At 45.0% G+C, this 17971-nt stretch overlaps 1 protein-coding gene across 1 annotated transcript in view; it reads left to right on the plus strand.

Annotated features, from left to right (window-relative positions):
• Positions 1-17971, plus strand: part of grin2ba (glutamate receptor, ionotropic, N-methyl D-aspartate 2B-a) — a gene marked incomplete at its 3' end in the record, with an annotated part of 407464 nt that overhangs the window by 360437 nt on the left and 29056 nt on the right. The window contains exon 10 of the mRNA XM_084329754.1: positions 5294-5481. Coding sequence (XP_084185880.1) covers positions 5294-5481 — 188 coding nt within the window. The remainder of the gene's footprint in view (positions 1-5293; positions 5482-17971) is intronic.

Raw genomic sequence — 17971 nt, forward strand, 5'->3', positions numbered from 1 at the left:
TTTAGAACTCTAACCGAACGATGCACCATACATAATAGACTATTATTACTTAATAGAAATACGTCCCACTCGACGGTACAGTGCCAAACTATGACAATTCAGCTATGAATTTACACGAGGTCTCAATGCCTATTCTGGGGCCAAAATAGGCCATACTGCACCACACGTGGGTCGTGGGTGAGGCTTCACGTCTGTTACTAGGTTGGAGGGTAAAGGACTAATGGACTAAAAGAAAGTTCTACTTTACTTGCGCCCTATTTATATGCACGGTGAACAAATAGTACCATTCGTATTTCGGTAGCCGTATTCCTACGCGGAACCGGGGCTAGTTGGGACATGTTCGTCGGCACTATTGAACTTGACTCAAGGGGCCTGTCTGCTGGCGCCAGGTTCTTGTCCAATGAGAGAATGAACTATTATGGGCTGTAGTAGACTAAAGGGATATTCAGTGTATATGTACAAAGAATATACAAGGGATATCAAACGATATACAAATACTATTAAATATATATCCATAAATAAATATATATATTCGGTTTAATCTGATCCTTCACAACAATACCGCTGCGTGGTCCGAAAGAACTATACTGCTATACTGACATTCACCTACTTTGGAGGCAAGCAGTGCTGAGACTAAAAAGTAGTCTATGCGTGAGTGTGTTTTATGAGTGCTGGAATAGCAGGAATACTCCACTGCATTTGGTTTGCCATGCCTCCAAATATCCAACAAGTTTAATTCCTTCATAAAATGATGTATTGTCTTTCTCGACTTATTGTGAGTGCCTTCTAGACCAGTTGACCTGTCCTTTGAAGGGTCCAACGTACAATTAAAGTCACCAGCTATTATGTATTGTCCAGGAAGAGTTGAGGCTGTCAAAAATAAATTATCATAGAATTTAGGGTCCTCTTCATTGGGACCATAAACATTTATCAGCGTTAACGTTTCAGACAGTAACCTACCCTGGACCATAATATATCTACCTGCAGTGTCCCTTACTACATTATGTACCTGTAATGGGACAGACTTATGAATTAGTATCATAACCCCCCTGACATGAGTGGTGTAGGGGGCAGATAACACTTGGCCCTGCCACCTTTTTGCTACTTTAGGAACATCTTCATTCAAAAGATGCGTTTCTTGTAAAAAAACAATTTTTGATTTCAAATATTTTAACCTGCTCATTACCCGTTTCACCTTTGTAATTTTGTTCAAGCCCCTACAATTCCACGAAGTAAATTTCACCTTGCAGTTCTCTGACATTAGTTAATTAATATATATATATCCCTTATGAAAAGGTACATAGACAGCCACACCCATATGAGAGAAGAACAAATAATAAAACACATCAGGAAAAAACACCCACCCCCTACTAACCTAATGCCCATGCATCTCCCCTCGCCCCACATTTCACTACTGGCCAAACGAGTTTCTCTAACTTGTCTTCCTCCTAAGCTCAAACTAGCTTTCATTTTTTCTAAATACTAATCACAAATAACATATCTAGTGTTGTCTTGAACTGCGCAATGCTTGCAACTTGTAGGTCTAGTATCCATTAGGTCAGGGGCTTACTTTAAACGCCAAACAATATTATTACAAATCTGGAACACTTTTAGTACAAACCTGGAACGCGCGCACGCAGGCTGGGAGACGAGGAAAATGTAAAAAGTTAAATGTTTGTAGCCTGCCCCAGAATCTGCAAAGTCTAAACCAGTGCTGATTTTGTCCATTGAACTAGACTCAGTCCTGTCCGAATAAGAATACAAATAAAAATCAGAGGAAAACTAAACAGTCATAGTCCAATCACGCCTCATTTCGTGGAAATGGCTATTTTTATAACGTCATTTATATATTCACTTATAAGAATACAGTAGGCTCAGTATGACTGTTACTTTCCTTTCGGAGCCTTCCAACGCCGGGACCGTCTCAATAAATCAAATGCTTCGGATAAACTTGTCCACCTCCGCCGGTGTTTGAAAGGTGCGGGCTCTCTCGTTGTGAGTTACCAGCAGCCGGTCTGGAAAGATGATTCGGTGCGTGTGGATCCCCCGGTCTCTCAGCTTCTTCCGCACCTCGTCGTATCCGCGCTGCCTCTTGTGCACACCTGCAGAGAGGTCTATGTGAAGACGAACCGGCTCGTTATTATAAAGGACCTGTCCCTTGGTCCTAGCTGCCCTCAGTACTCTCTCTCTGTCCTTGAAGTTCATGAACTTCATGATTAGGGTCCTTGGGCGTTGAGAGTCAAGTGGCGCACCGATTCTATGAGCACGCTCCAATACTAAGCCCCCTGGTTCAATATTCAGAGCCTCCGGTAACCATTTCTCCAAAAATGCAGTTGCATCCTGGCCCTCTGCCTTTTCCGGTAGCCCCACCAACCTGACGTTATTTCTTCGACTCCTGCATTCCAAGTCCTCCACTTTGTCGAGAAGGTTTTTAACGGTGTTCTCCAGAATGCTAACCTTCGGTGTCAGCTTATTAACGTTGTCCTCCGCGTCAGAAATCCGTTGTTCAGTCTGCTCTATGCGGCTTATGCAATCTTGTATCTGTTTCTTTATTTCCGTAATTGTTATTTGCATTTTGTCGAATTTCTTATACAGTCCAGTTTTCATAGTCAGTATGGCTTTCATGATATCTTGGTTGTCTGGACTCAACTTTTCATCATCAGATTCGTCGACGTCCTCGTGTGCGTTAGCCATCTTGTTTTCATCCGACTTGGTGGCCTCCTCCTCCACCTCAGACTGTTCAGCTTTCTTTCTATCCTTCTTTGCTTTTTCTTTAGCGTTTTTTCCTGACATTTTGATTCCGGATATTCTTATATTTATACTGCGCGACTTTGAGTGATATTTTGATTCGTTTTGTAGGATTAAATTACATGCTAGCAGCTGAGCCTAAAATGTGCGACCTCCTAGTTACTCGTCATGCCCGGAAGCTACACTTTACATTTACATCAACATTTACATTTACTCATTTAGCTCTTGGTCAATTAAATTTTTTTATCCAAAGCAACTTACAAATTGTGACCCCTAGTGGCTCGGGTGTGCATATTTTGTAATACAATATATATATCAAATTGAAGGCTTATTTGTTGCCTGTCGATAGCGACACAATGCAACAAAATCCGTTCAGCGGTTCTCGAGTTACATGCCGGTATTTGAGGCTTGTGCAAAGTACACGGTATTGCGCAATATACCACTCCCGACTCTTGGTGCAGTAGTTCCGTCAATCTAGATCCGATCTCGAAAATGATTGTGGAGGGTTGTAGCCAATGAGTGTGGCTTTCCAATGATACCCCATGTGGGGATGTATGAATAATTTTTTTTAAATAATACCTAACGAGCAAAAACAGGAAGAGAAAAACAGCCGAATTAATTGAAGTCTATGAGAAAACTCAGTTTTTCTTTTGTACGCAGTTTACCAAAATCACTCCTAATCACTCATTTCTGAATGGATCTTTATGGAATTGTACTACATAAGGCTTCAGGCTATGGGTCCGTATGGATTCTTAAGCCATACCACCTTCTGGGGAAATACTACCTCTGGACTACTAACTACTACAGAAAAAGTTGAGTAACAAGTTTTTCTACAACTCAAGTTCAGACCTATGTTACTCTATTACGTTTTTTTTCTGGAATCAGAAACTTCAGAATGTCATCTTTCAAAAGAGACCAGGCTGCAGGTGCTATAAGTATAAAGTATGTTGTTTTGGTTTGCCATGGGCAAAAGGAGCAGGAAGAAGAAGAATTATTATAGTTACCTGCCCCTTATTCCTAAACTAAACAGGTATTACTTGATGGTCGGCGTACAACCTAATTTACACAAAATAATCATTTATACCATATACAAAGAAACAAATAATCCACAGTTTAAACAAGAAAGAATTAAATTATAATAATAATAATAATAATAATAATAATAATAATAATAATAATAATAATAATAATAATAATAATAATAATAATAATAATAATAATAATAATAATAATAATAATGAGAATAATGAGAATACAAATAATATCTAACCCTAACTAACCTTACTGTCATGCACTTGTCCTAATAAACTAACCTACACTGTTAGCACGCAACACTTTGATGAACATTGTTACTCAGCTGATAGAGTTGTACCCTTCCTGATGACTTGTCGTACAGAACTTGTAAGTTGCTTTGGATAAAAGCGTCAGCTAAATGACTAAATGTAAATGTAAATGCTCTACCATCTTATGTTACAAAGCACCTGGATGTATCAACAGGATATCTCATTAAAACCTTAATGTAAAACTCTATCCCTTTGATAGACTGTGGAGATGTTATTATTACATAGATACATTTATTAATTACTTTATTTTATGATGGAACGATACGAAAAAAAACAGAAAGAACTATACGAGGGAGGAACACACAAGGGCAGACGCCTGCATATATGGAGAGGCTGAATAATGAAATGGTGTCAATGGTGTAATGGATACCTTACTGTATCCTACCTGAGATCACTTGCGTTTTTGAATTGTGCCCTTCAAGACCACTGACACAGGCCTTGGTTTAGCTTGATTTATTGTAGCTGTCTTTACAGTATGTAAACAATCAGTAGCTGAATTATTCATGTAATAGTTTTTGTCACTGTTGCCACAAACATGATTCATACCAAGACTCCCTCTCTCTCCGCTCCAGCTCCAGCTCTAGCTCTGTCTAGCTCCAGCTCCGTCTAGCTCCAGCTCCAGCTCTAGCTCCGTCTAGCTCCAGCTCCAGCTCTAGCTCTGTCTAGCTCCAGCTCCAGCTCTAGCTCTGTCTAGCTCCAGCTCTAGCTCTGTCTAGCTCCAGCTCTATCTCCGTCTAGCTCCAGCTCCAGCTCTATCTCCGTCTAGCTCCAGCTCTATCTCCGTCTAGCTCCAGCTCTAGCTCTATCTAGCTCTATCTCCGTCTAGCTCCAGCTCTAGCTCTATCTAGCTCTATCTCCGTCTAGCTCCAGCTCTAGCTCTATCTAGCTCCAGCTCTGTCTAGCTCCATCTCTAGCTCTGTCCAGCTCTGTCCAGCTCTAGCTCTATCTAGCTCTAGCTCCATCTCTAGCTCTGTCCAGCTCTAGCTCTATCTAGATCTAGCTCCAGCTCTAGCTCTAGCTCCAGCTCTAGCTCTGTCTCTAGCCTTTGGGAAAGCGAGCCAAGGTCTATTACACTTATCAGCAGCTTAGCGCTACTTAACAGGTTAATTGGAATGTTGTACGGCAGCAGTGGTTGTACAGTACCTCTCCCTGCCACTAATTAATTATAACCTGTCTCTCTCTTTCTGTGTCTTTTTCATTAGCAAACTGGACGCGTTCATCTACGACGCGGCTGTGCTGAACTACATGGCGGGCAGAGACGAGGGCTGTAAGCTGGTGACCATCGGCAGCGGGTACATCTTTGCCACCACAGGGTACGGCATCGCCATCCAGAAGGAGTCACTCTGGAAGAGACATGTGGACCTGGCCATCCTGGGTCTCTTTGGAGACGGTGAGACAACACACCTCATTTATGTTTTTTTTTTTTTTCTTTTTTTTTCTTTTTTTTTATCTTTTTCCCCCTCCTTTTTCCTCAGATTTTCTCCCATCCCAATGTTAGTCGTTATGCCAATTCCTGGTCGCTGCGCACTTACCCCCCACAGTCGGTCTGGGAGAGTGGAGGCTATCACGTGCTTCCTCCGACACACGTCTAGCCAATCAACCGCTTCTTTTCACCTGGCAGCGCGTACTCTCACTGAGAGCGTGTAACGCGTGGAAGGATCACACTACCGCCCTTAGATCCTATCCGCGCTTAGCAGGCGCCCCGACCGAACTGTAGGAGTCGCTGTTTACAATGACCCGAACCCACCCCGCCAGCTTCTCCCACCCTCTAATACTGCCAATTGTATTAGTGTGAACGGCCAGCCAAGCTGGTGACAACCCCGGAGCTGTGAGCTGGATTCGAACAGGCGAATCCAGCGTCTCCGGGGTTGGTGACGAACGCAATCTCCGTTACGCCACCTGACCGCCCCCTCATTTATGTTTTATTAATTAATTGTTTGCTTGCTTAATTGTTAATTTGCTTGCTTACTTGATTTATTGATTTATTTATTTGTTGATTGATTGCTTTATTGATTGATTGATTGATTGATTGATTTTGTTGCTTGGTTAATTGATTGATTGATTGATTTAATTTGATTATCATGCACCAGAGGTGCCCAGCCCACACAGGCTTATAAGACACTACATATAATCATTGCATTGGTGTACAACATAATAACCATCCACACAAAAATCTGTTTTACGAATTCCATTTCATATAAGCATTCAGTTTGTTTCTCACAAGCCTTACAAATACAATTAGTCAAAAAAGAAAACACCTGGGCGCCCCAGTGGCGAAACCACATAACACGCTGAGTCGCGGCACGGCCGACCCGGGTTTGATTCCCGAACCCGTCGTTATTTGCCGAATGTCTTCCCCCCACTCTGTCTCCCGTTCCTCCTCTCTCTCTCTCTCTACTGGACTGCCCAGTAGAAAAAAGCGATAAACGCTAAAAAATAAATCTTTAAAAAAGAAAGCACCTTTCAAGTCGTGTCATCATCTAACCAAAAGAAATTAACAGAAATAGATGACATTTGTTTGTTTGTTAATTCATGGATATCCACTGACTACTCTGATATGGGTGCTTTGAATATAATGTTGTGGGGAAAGTCATTACCCATCTTTAGAATTTTTATTACAAAATAATGACACTTATTTTTTTTAATATTTTTTTTTGCGTTTTATTGCTTTATTTTTTTTACTGTGCAGTCCAGTAGATAGAGACAGAGGAGGAATGGGAGACAGAGTGGGGGGAAGACAGCCCACGTTCAAATAACGACGGGTTCAGGAATTGAGCGCGCTATGTGGTTCGCCACTGGGGCGCCTATAATAACACTTATTAACACATCCACCGCCGTTCACGTTGTACAGCGTTATTGCCCGCCATGCGTTGTCTGCCAAACCACGCTGTACAGCGATATTGAGATCATATTTCATTTTTTCGCCATGGCATTCATAATTCACCCACCCAGCCTCTGGTGATACAGTGGGACTCTGCACAATATTGCAACGCCTCAATACCGCCGCCTGGTGGATGATCGGGCGAGTTACAACCGGAAGTGGCAATCGGTGCATCTGGGAAATCCGTCCGGCAGTCACATATTGTTGCGGGACTCCAGACATACACTGGCGTGCATATGGATCGCTGCCATAACTCAATAATCGATATGATTTGGGCGTTTATTGCGCCATACAAACCGTAAATGGATCTAGGAGATCGACGTCAAATAAGTGGGATCTTTTTCCTCCAGTCTCGTCGGCGAACGGTAAGAGGACGCTGACGTCATTTTCAGCCCAATTGTCTATTAATTTCACCACAAACCGATCTGATCAATATATCACCCATACTACATAAAGCATTTACTGACGATCACGGAATTATAAACGACCCCCCCCCCCCCCCTTTCATCCGTGCATGATGACGCATAACGTATACGATCATGTACAGTTGAATTTTTTAATATAGCGTGTCTAGGGAATAGACGGCAATCGATAATCTATATATGCATTTAGGCCTATAGCTCACGTTCTAGGAATTACTGCAGAAAACGATAAAAACATACTTATATTCTAGAAGGTATTTTTGTATGAATATATGAATGAAGGGCGGTCAGGTGGCGTAGCGGAGATTGCGTTCGTCACCAACGCCGGAGACGCTGGATTCGCCTGTTCGAATCCAGCTCCCGGCGTGTCACCAGCTTGGCTGGCTGTTCACACTAATACAATTGGCAGTATTAGAGGGTGGGAAAGCTGGCGGGGTGGGTCCGGGTCGTTGTAAACAGCGACTCCTACAGTTCGGTCGGGGCGCCTGCTCAGCGAGGATAGGATCTAAGGGGGGTAGTGTGATCCTTCCACACGTTACACCCTCTCAGTGAGAGTCCGCGCTGCCAGGTGAAAAGAAGCGGTTGATTGGCTAGACGTGTGTCGGAGGAAGCACGTGATACCTCCACTCTCCCAGACTGACTGTGGGGGGTAAGTGCGCAGCGACCAGGAAGGGGATTGGGAATTGGCATAACAACTAACATTGGGATGGGAGAAAATCGGAGGAAAAAAGGAGGGGGAAAAAGATCAATAATAAAAAAACAATATATGAATGAAAAAGTATGACGTTCCTACATCCTGAACGATAGATAATCGATGTTGAATGGGCCATAGTAATGTCAATTTAGCAATACAATTTAAAAAGTTATAGCCCTGCAAAGAAGGTGAACATCTCCATAGGCTTAGAGTGGTGGCACACTGGCTATATTGATGGATATAAGTCATGGCAGGGAATGTGTTAACTGTCAAACCTTTATTTATACTCAAAAGGCAACTAACGTTTCCCTCATTTACAGTCACATGAAGTTTACATACAGAAATAAGCAATAAATAAAAGCATAATATCACACAGCATATAAAAACACAACAATAAGACATATGTAGCCTACTGTAGATAGACTATAGTATTTTGGAATGGACGCCTACTGTACATAGACTGTAGTATTTTGGAATGGAAGCCTACTGTACATAGAATGTAGTATTTTGGAATGGAAGCCTACTGTACATATACTGTAGTATTTTTGAATGGAAGCCTACTGTACATAGACTTTAGTATTTTGGAATGGAAGCCAGGGACCGCTAGAATGATCCGGATGATGATATAGAACGGGGATCAGAGGAAAAAGATCAAAGGATCTAAAAACGTATTATTACGTGTTTGGCGCTCAAGCGTTGGTGAGGAAACACGTAATATCACATGTTTGGCGCTGAATGAGTTAAATAATAGTGAAAGTAAACTATTCTTAATTTTGCTGTGGACCCCCTGGAAACCCCTCAAGGACCCCTGAAGGCCCCCAGACCCCACTTCAGACAGCACAGAATGATTGCTCCAAGAATCCTTCAAGGAGAGGGCACAGAGAGCTGGCTGATTGTCAAGAAAATCTCATGTCATAGTTTTTCTTGGAAGCTTTACGCTTTGAGCCAAGAGATTTTGTCTTGGACGGCAATTTTTGTTGCTTAATTAGTTCTTGTAATCTTGTAATGTAAGTATCCCGTTACATACATCAAGAATGGACAGGGTGACGATGATACTGCTGAGAACACAAGTTGAGATTTCGCTCCACCAAGGGGGCTGTATATTTTATGATCACACTTTGAGTTTTATGGGAAAATGTCCAAGCTCTCCAGGACTCGGTCTTGTCATTATCTTACAGTCGACTCTTGTAAGACTGTTAATGAAACTCCAACCAGAAGGGGAATTCATTAAATATGTTGAGGATGTTCTTGTTATCTAAAAACAAGACTCATGGTTATAAACATGTCAAATTTTCATAGACGGTAGCTATTCGCTCAAGTTTATTGACTATAACATACACAGTCTATACGTCTGTTTTCACTGTCCCCTATCTTGATATACAGCCCACATCTGAATCACACTTGAAGTAGGTTTGTGTGTGTGTGTGTGTGTGTGTATGTGTGTGTGTGTGTGTGTGTGTGTGTGTGTGTGTGTGTATGTGTGTGTGTGTGTGTGTGTGTGTGTGTGTGTGTGTGTGTGTGTGTGTGTGTGTGTGTATGTGTATGTGTATGTGTGTGCGTGTGCGTGTGTGTGTGTGCATGTGTGTGATATAGCTAGTGTATTGTTTATTTGGGTTTGCTCCAGTGTGTAGTGAGCATCCTGTACCAAGGGCCCTCCGGGGGCCCGATATAGTGTCCCAGTTAGAGATGCCAGTTTAGCTCCTGGGGTATTTCTATACTTCTTGCTTGTGTGTGTGTGTGTGTGTGTGTGTGTGTGTGTGTGTGTGTGTGTGTGTGTGTGTGTGTGTGTGTGTGTGTGTGTGTGTGTGTGTGTGTGTGTGTGTGTGTGTGTGTGTGTGTGTGTGTGTGTGTGTGTGTGTGTGTGTGTGTGTGTGTGTGTGTGTGTGTGTGTGTGTGTGTGTGTGTGTGTGTGTGTGTGTGTGTGTGTGTGTGTGTGTGTGTGTGTGTGTGTGTGTGTGTGTGTGTGTGTGTGTGTGTGTGTGTGTGTGTGTGTGTGTGTGTGTGTGTGTGTGTGTGTGTGTGTGTGTGTGTGTGTGTGTGTGTGTGTGTGTGTGTGTGTGTGTGTGTGTGTGTGTGTGTGTGTGTGTGTGTGTGTGTGTGTGTGTGTGTGTGTGTGTGTGTGTGTGTGTGTGTGTGTGTGTGTGTGTGTGTGTGTGTGTGTGTGTGTGTGTGTGTGTGTGTGTGTGTGTGTGTGTGTGTGTGTGTGTGTGTGTGTGTGTGTGTGTGTGTGTGTGTGTGTGTGTGTGTGTGTGTGTGTGTGTGTGTGTGTGTGTGTGTGTGTGTGGTGTGTGTGTGTGTGTGTGTGTGTGTGTGTGTGTGTGTGTGTGTGTGTGTGTGTGTGTGTGTGTGTGTGTGTGTGTGTGTGTGTGTGTGTGTGTGTGTGTGTGTGTGTGTGTGTGTGTGTGTGTGTGTGTGTGTGTGTGTGTGTGTGTGTGTGTGTGTGTGTGTGTGTGTGTGTGTGTGTGTGTGTGTGTGTGTGTGTGTGTGTGTGTGTGTGTGTGTGTGTGTGTGTGTGTGTGTGTGTGTGTGTGTGTGTGTGTGTGTGTGTGTGTGTGTGTGTGTGTGTGTGTGTGTGTGTGTGTGTGTGTGTGTGTGTGTGTGTGTGTGTGTGTGTGTGTGTGTGTGTGTGTGTGTGTGTGTGTGTGTGTGTGTGTGTGTGTGTGTGTGTGTGTGTGTGTGTGTGTGTGTGTGTGTGTGTGTGTGTGTGTGTGTGTGTGTGTGTGTGTGTGTGTGTGTGTGTGTGTGTGTGTGTGTGTGTGTGTGTGTGTGTGTGTGTGTGTGTGTGTGTGTGTGTGTGTGTGTGTGTGTGTGTGTGTGTGTGTGTGTGTGTGTGTGTGTGTGTGTGTGTGTGTGTGTGTGTGTGTGTGTGTGTGTGTGTGTGTGTGTGTGTGTGTGTGTGTGTGTGTGTGTGTGTGTGTGTGTGTGTGTGTGTGTGAATATGGGTCAGCCCTCTGAAAAGGAGACGGTGAATGTGTGTAAGCGAGAATATGTGTCGCTGTGTGTGTATGTGTGTGTGAGAGAGAGAGAGAGAGAGAGAGAGAGAGAGAGTCGATAGATAGATAGATAGATAGATAGATAGATAGATAGATAGATAGATAGATAGATAGATAGATAGATAGATAGATAGATAGATAGATAGATAGATAGATCACAAGTGGAGCTCCTTTGTTCCCTGTATACTATTTCAAATGTGAGCATGTGTGTGTGTGTGTGTGTGTGTGTGTGTGTGTGTGTGTGTGTGTGTGTGTGTGTGTGTGTGTGTGTGTGTGTGTGTGTGTGTGTGTGTGTGTGTGTGTGTGTGTGTGTGTGTGTGTGTGTTATGAATATGGGTCAGCATGCTGTGTCTGCGCCGGCAGTCATACTGGTACAAAGTGACCCCCCCTCCCTCTTTCTCTCTCACCTCGCTCTACCTAGCTCTCTCTCTCACCTTGCTCTACCTCTCTCTCTCTCTCTCTCTCTCTCTCTCTCTCTCTCTCTCTCTCTCTCTCTCTCTCTCTCTCTCTCTCTCTCTCTCTCTCTCTCACGCCTCTCAGCGTTTCAATGTCACTTTGCCACGCCCCCAAATATCTGCTCCCCCGCTAGTGGCCTAGAAAGGGATCGAACTCACGTGGTGAGAGCAGTGACCTGGTGGGTAATCTGGACCGCTTAATGTAGACCATAGCAAAAAAACACTCTCAAATACCTTATTGAGCATGTGGGAGTTAATTCCGTTTTGGTAGATCAATTCATCCAACAGTTTTTTGACACAAGACAACGCCTGCCATTCGGAATTCTCTTTTTGCTTCAGCTGGCATTTGCAATCAAACGTTTGTATCTTTGCCATTTCTTGGGAAATGTCACTGTCCACCGTTAAACCAGCCAAATCTTCAACTGATCGCATGGTTGATTCCATTGAATAGCCCGGTGCAACTGTTGCAACACAGTCGTCTTCCTCCTCATCCACTTTAGAAGAACAGCTGTGTACAGGATCGAATACGAAATCTTCTCCTTCACATTCTTCTTCGTCGTCAGACGGATCCTCCGACACAGGCTCATCACGGTTGACAAAGTCCAAAATGTACTCGTGCATTAAATACGATGCATCAATTTATTTTCCTGATGCCGACAGTTTGTTGAGAGCTGCTGCCAAGGTGTGTGCATCCATCATGGAATGATGAAGAATGAAAATACAGTAGTAAACAAAAGCCATGTGCTTGTATTTATGGGCGTCGCTGGAAACTCTGAGGCGCTCTCCTTCTTTCACATGCAAATGAACTCCGCCCCCACGCTAGGAGGAAAAACTTGTCTCATAAAGAGCCTTTTTTAAACAAAGAATTGTTACTATTAGAGATACTATAACTGTTTGCTTTTATAGTAAATATGTTCTTAAAGATAAAAAAAATACGAAACACACACAAAAAAGATAATGCTTTTATTGTGTTTCTCCGTCATTTCACTTCCGTGACTTGTGGGTGATACCGTTGGGCACGGTCACATATTTGTATGTGTGCATGCCAACATACCAAAGCAGCCAAGCAAGGATTGAGAAATGCGGGTCCTGAGAGGTCCAGTCCAGCTGTAATATACCCTTGATACTGGAGGAAGAACAAATACACAGGCACCAATAGAGGTACCGACACACAACAGTAAAACATGAAACATAAAAACCTGTAACAACAAAACCCACACTCCCCTCCATGACTCTACATCTATATCCGTCCAATCTTTCGCCATCGACTAAAGACGCACTTCTTCAACCATTATCTGAAAAAGATTTTTTTGATGTTTTATTTTTATTTTTTTAATCTAACCCTAACTAACCTTACTGTCATGCACTTGTCCTAATAAACTAACATACACTGTAGCACTCAACACTTTGATGAACATTGTTACTCAGTTGATAGAGTTGTGCCCTTCCTGATGACTTGTCGTACAGAACTTGTAAGTCGCTTTGGATAAAAGCGTCAGCTAAATGACTAAATGTAAATGTAAATGTATTCTACCCTGTTAACCTTATTGGTTAACCTTCTATATTCGTTTAAAACCGTACTTAGCCCTAACCTACTTCCCATCCCCTTAACCCCAATGACTAACCCGCTAAAGTTAGTCAAACTCACATTAATTTCTATTGGAATGGGATCATAGATTCATGTAGACTAGGGTGACCATATTTTGATTTCCAAAAAAGAGGACATGCTGGCCCCAGCCTCGAGATACTTAATGATACTCAACGTTTACTCAAAGATGCCTTATTGTGGCGGCTGGGTGGCGCAGTGGACACCGAGACACCGGGTCGGCGTTGCCTCCGGCTTGGGCCGGCCGTCATACTAACTCAATTGGCAGAGTCAGCGGGTGGAAGTCGATGAATGGTAATCTGGACATTGTGGACAGCGACTCCTACAGGTTGGTTGGGGGACGCCTGCACAGCAGAGACAGGAAATGGCGGGGGTAGTGTGAGCCTCACACACGTTACACCTCGCCAATGAGAGTCCGCGCTGGCAGGTGAAAAGATGTGATAGGCTGCCTCCTCGTGTACCGGAGGGGACACGTGATGCAAGGCTTCTATCCTCCCTACAACCGGCCAGTGGGGGGCATATGCGAGCAATGTTCAAGACAGGGGAGGGAAGAATTGGCACAATGGAAATGGAATGGCAGAAAATCTTTAAAAAGCGGAGAAAAAGTGGATAAAAAATAAATATGCCTTATTGTTTTAACCTCTTAACACATCCACCGCCATAAACGGCGTACGACGTGTTTGATGTCCATGCTAATTCTGCCAAACCACGCTGTATAGCGTTATTGAGATCATATTTAATTTTTTCGCCATTGGTATTTGTAACTGAGGGGTACAATTCCCTGACTGTATTGATAAGTATGGTATCATTAAACCACTACCGCTTTATGTACTTTAATTACTGGCCATACAGTACACGATATATGAATATGATGAACACTTCCCACAATGAAATCGGTTCCAAACAAATGTATAATCAAGTATTTAATGGAGCAAAAGGTACATAGGATACTTTACATTATTCTTTGAATGCACTTGTAAGGCACAGGAATATGCGTAGGCAAATCAATAATGAATGTCCATTCTCTGGTTACGCAGGAGGTAATTATACGACCTGAATCTTAGGGAATTATATCTATGGTACACTAGTAATATAGCGGGAGATACTGGAAGGGGTTCCCCCTGGTTGTAAGCCAGCAGGGGTAGAAGATCTGTCGGTAGTAGGACGTCTGGTCAACGATGACTAAGGAGACTTCAGGTACAGAAGCCGGTGCAATAGCCTCTTGATCCACAGACGAATACAGCTGTTCTCCGTGGACTGTAGACTGTAGCTCCACAGTGAAGAAAGCTAGTCGGCCTCAGGCTCTCTGAGGCGCCGACTCGACTTGACTCCTCGCGGGGTAAATCCAACACGTGCAGGCGTCGGCGATTATCCGCTCCATAAATCACAGGACCAAAGCAAATATATTCCAGCCGCAAAGGGCTATGTAGTCGTCGGGTAGATTAATCCAGTGTACATGTCCATACGGTTCTCGTCTAGGTCTCCTCGGGTGAAAGCGCCATGTGGTCAGCCCAGCCTGGATAAGAACTCTAGCTAATACGAGGAAGCGTTGGAGATGCTGGTCACTGTAGAACTTTAACCGCACGATACACTATACACAAATAGACTATTAATGACTTAATAGAAATATGTCGCACTCGACGGTATAGCGCCAAACTCTGACAATTCAGTTATTAATTCGCACGCGGTCTCAATGCTCTATTCTGGGGCCAAACAGGCCATACTTCACCGCACGTTGTATCGTGGGTGAGGCTTCAACTTATCGGGTAACTCATACTAAGGACGAAGGGTAAGGGGCTTCTATATTCACCTGCGCCGTATTTATACGCACGGTGAACAAACTAGTTCCAATCTCATTTCTGTCGCGTATCCCTGGGCAAGGCCGGGCATGTCCAGACACGTCTTGACGGTGACTTTGAACCTGACTCCGGAGGCCGGTCCCTGGCGCCGGTGGACCGCTGTCCAATAGGAGAATGAACTATTATGGTCTGGGCTAAAGGGATATTCCGTGTATATGTACAAGGAATATACAAGGGATATCAAACGATATACAAATACTATGCAATATATATCAATAAATAAATATATATATTCGGTTTAATCTGATCCTTCGTAACAGCCGCACCCTAATTAGTCCCACCTAATTAGCTAAGCAGAGACAGATTAACCGCACTGTCCACTACTCAATGTCTGTTGTGAGGGGTCGGTCAGTTCACAAAGTCATGGGGTCATGGTCGTCATCGATGGTATCGGGGAGCCTTGGCAGTTCTATTAGCCTCGCCACGGGTCGGGTGTAGGTCCGCCCTTGGACGAGCACTTCGGCTGCTCGGACCTTTCCGTCGGCACCGGTGATCACCTTGCTTACGCGGCCAGCCGGCCACATAGCTCGGGGTAGTGACTGGTCGATAATCATGACGACTGTTCCTTCTGTCAAATAGTCTCTCTCTTTCACCCATTTCTGGCGGGTCTGTAGAGACGGTAGGTAGTGGAGTAGGAAGCTGTTCCAAAACTTGTCAGCCAGTACTTGACTGTACCTCCACATTATTCGGCCGTTCGCTTCTTCAGGCCTGTACATTGTCTGTGGTAGCGCGGGGTCCAGCCGCCCCATCAAGAGTGTGTTGGGGGTGACTGGGTCGACATCTGCTACATCACTTGAGACGTAACCGAGGGGCTTTGAGTTCAATACTCCCTCGATCTCCGTGAGGACTGTCATCAGGACTTCTTCCGCCACGGTCTGGGCCCCAAGCACGGCGTACAGGGCTGTCTTTATTGAACGTACTTCTCGTTCCCAAGTTCCACCGAAGTGAGGTGCGTTCGGGGGATTAAACTGGAAGTCAATCTGGTATGGAGCGAGGTGGGTCTTAAGTTCTGGGCCCATAGCTTGGAAGCTCTCTCTCAGCTCTCTTTCTCCGCCTTTGAAGTTTGTCCCGTGATCAGACAACAATATAGACGGTTTGCCTTTCCGCGATGTGAATCTTCGGAAGGCCATAAGGAATGAGTCTGTGCTCATGGTTGGAAGGAGTTCTATATGCATCGCTCGGGTGGTCATGCATTTGAATACAATACCCCACCGCTTCTCGGTTCCTCTTCCTTTCTTTATATACAGCGGGCCGAAACAGTCCATACCGGTGGAGTGAAAAGGCTTGTCGCCGAGTCGGAGGCGACAGGGAGGTAGGTCAGCCATCCGGGGTATACTGGGCTGCGCTCGCCACTTACGACAGTCTAGACAGGTTCGCTGGAAGCGCCGCACTGCTTCTCTCCCTTGCAGTATCCAATAACGACGTCTGATCTCCGCGAAGACTCTCTCTGCCCCGGCGTGATGCACATCCTCGTCGTATTTCTTTATGATCAGCTCTGTGACCTTGTGTCGGCTGTTTAAGACTATCGGGTACTTGACGTCATCCGGTAAGTCTGGGGCTCTCCGCAGACGACCACCCACTCTGATGAGACCATGGGCGTCGCTCTCGGGGGCTAGGTGGAGCAGTCTGCTGTCTGATGGGACGGGCTTTGCTCCCTGTAGACAGTCTAGCTCATCGGGGAACGAGTCTCTCTGGGCTCGTTGTAGTAGAAGAAGTTCTGCTTCTTCGTAGTCAGCTGCAGTAATGTCAGTAGTGAGCTGAACCTCTGGGTGGTGCCACAGGAATGTCTTTAGCTGCGCACTCTCTAGGGTGAGGCAATCGTCTATGTCGGGGTCTGTGGAGACGAGTGTGTTCAATCCACAGAACATAGATTTCTTGTTTTCTGCCTCCTCTTTACTCGCTTCCCGTGGGGTGGGTGTAGGCCACTCTTCTTCCGGGAGCTTGAGGAACTCTGGCCCGTCACTGTATAGGTTGTGACGGGTGAGGTCATCCAGGGACATTCCCCGGGTGATGACGTCAGCTGGGTTGTGTTTTGTGTCCACATACCTCCAGCTTGCTACTTCTGTTAAATCTTGAATCTCTGTGACTCTGACTCCCACGAAGACCTTGTATCTGCACGAATCAGACCGGATCCATGTGAGTACTGTCGTGGAGTCTGACCACAAGATTGTTCTTTGCACCGGAATGGTGAGTTCACGTTGGATTAACGTGGCGAGTTGCGCTCCTGCTAGGGCTGCGCAGAGCTCTAGACGCGGGATAGATTGTTGCTTTCGTGGGGCTATTCTTGAGCGGGCCAGGATGAAGGCAGTATGTATTTCTCCTCCCTCCTCTCGGGCACGCAAGTAGGCCACCGAACCGTAGGCTACTTCGGAGGCGTCGCTGAAGACGTGCAGGTCCATCTGGCACGTCTCCGGCCTCACTGTGGGTGGGAAGTAGCTGCGGCGTATGTTAACACCTGGGAGTGAGCTGAGTTCCGTCTCCCACTCTCTCCATGTGGATGCAAGGTGTTCGGGTATGGGGTCGTCCCAGCCCTGGTCCTTGTCCCATAACGCTCTTACAATCATCTTTGCCCTGGTGGTGTAAGGTAGAATACATCCCAACGGGTCATATTGTCTGGCGAGTGTTCTGTATACACTCCGTCTGGTGGTCGGTAGTGCAGTCGACCTTCCCTGCTCCTTGGTCAGGGGTGTGTGTTTATAATGGAGCGAGTCTGTTTTGAAGCGCCAGACTAGTCCTAATGTCATTTCTTGGGCTTCTCCTGGGATGGTCGCCATCCAGGTCTCGCTGCTTGCTGCCTTGTCCTCGGGGGAGAGGCTGCGCAATACTTGCGGGTCGCTGCTGGCCCACTGCCTGAGATCAAAGCCGCCTTTGATCAGGGAGGCGCGGAGCTTGAGTAGAAGGGCCTCGGCTTCTTCTGGCGTCGAGACGCTTTGCAGACAGTTGTCCACGTAGAAACTATTTTCTACACTT

The sequence above is a fragment of the Notolepis coatsorum genome, assembly GCF_963971535.1.
Source record: "Notolepis coatsorum genome assembly, chromosome: 14".
Taxonomy (NCBI): domain Eukaryota; kingdom Metazoa; phylum Chordata; class Actinopteri; order Aulopiformes; family Paralepididae; genus Notolepis; species Notolepis coatsorum.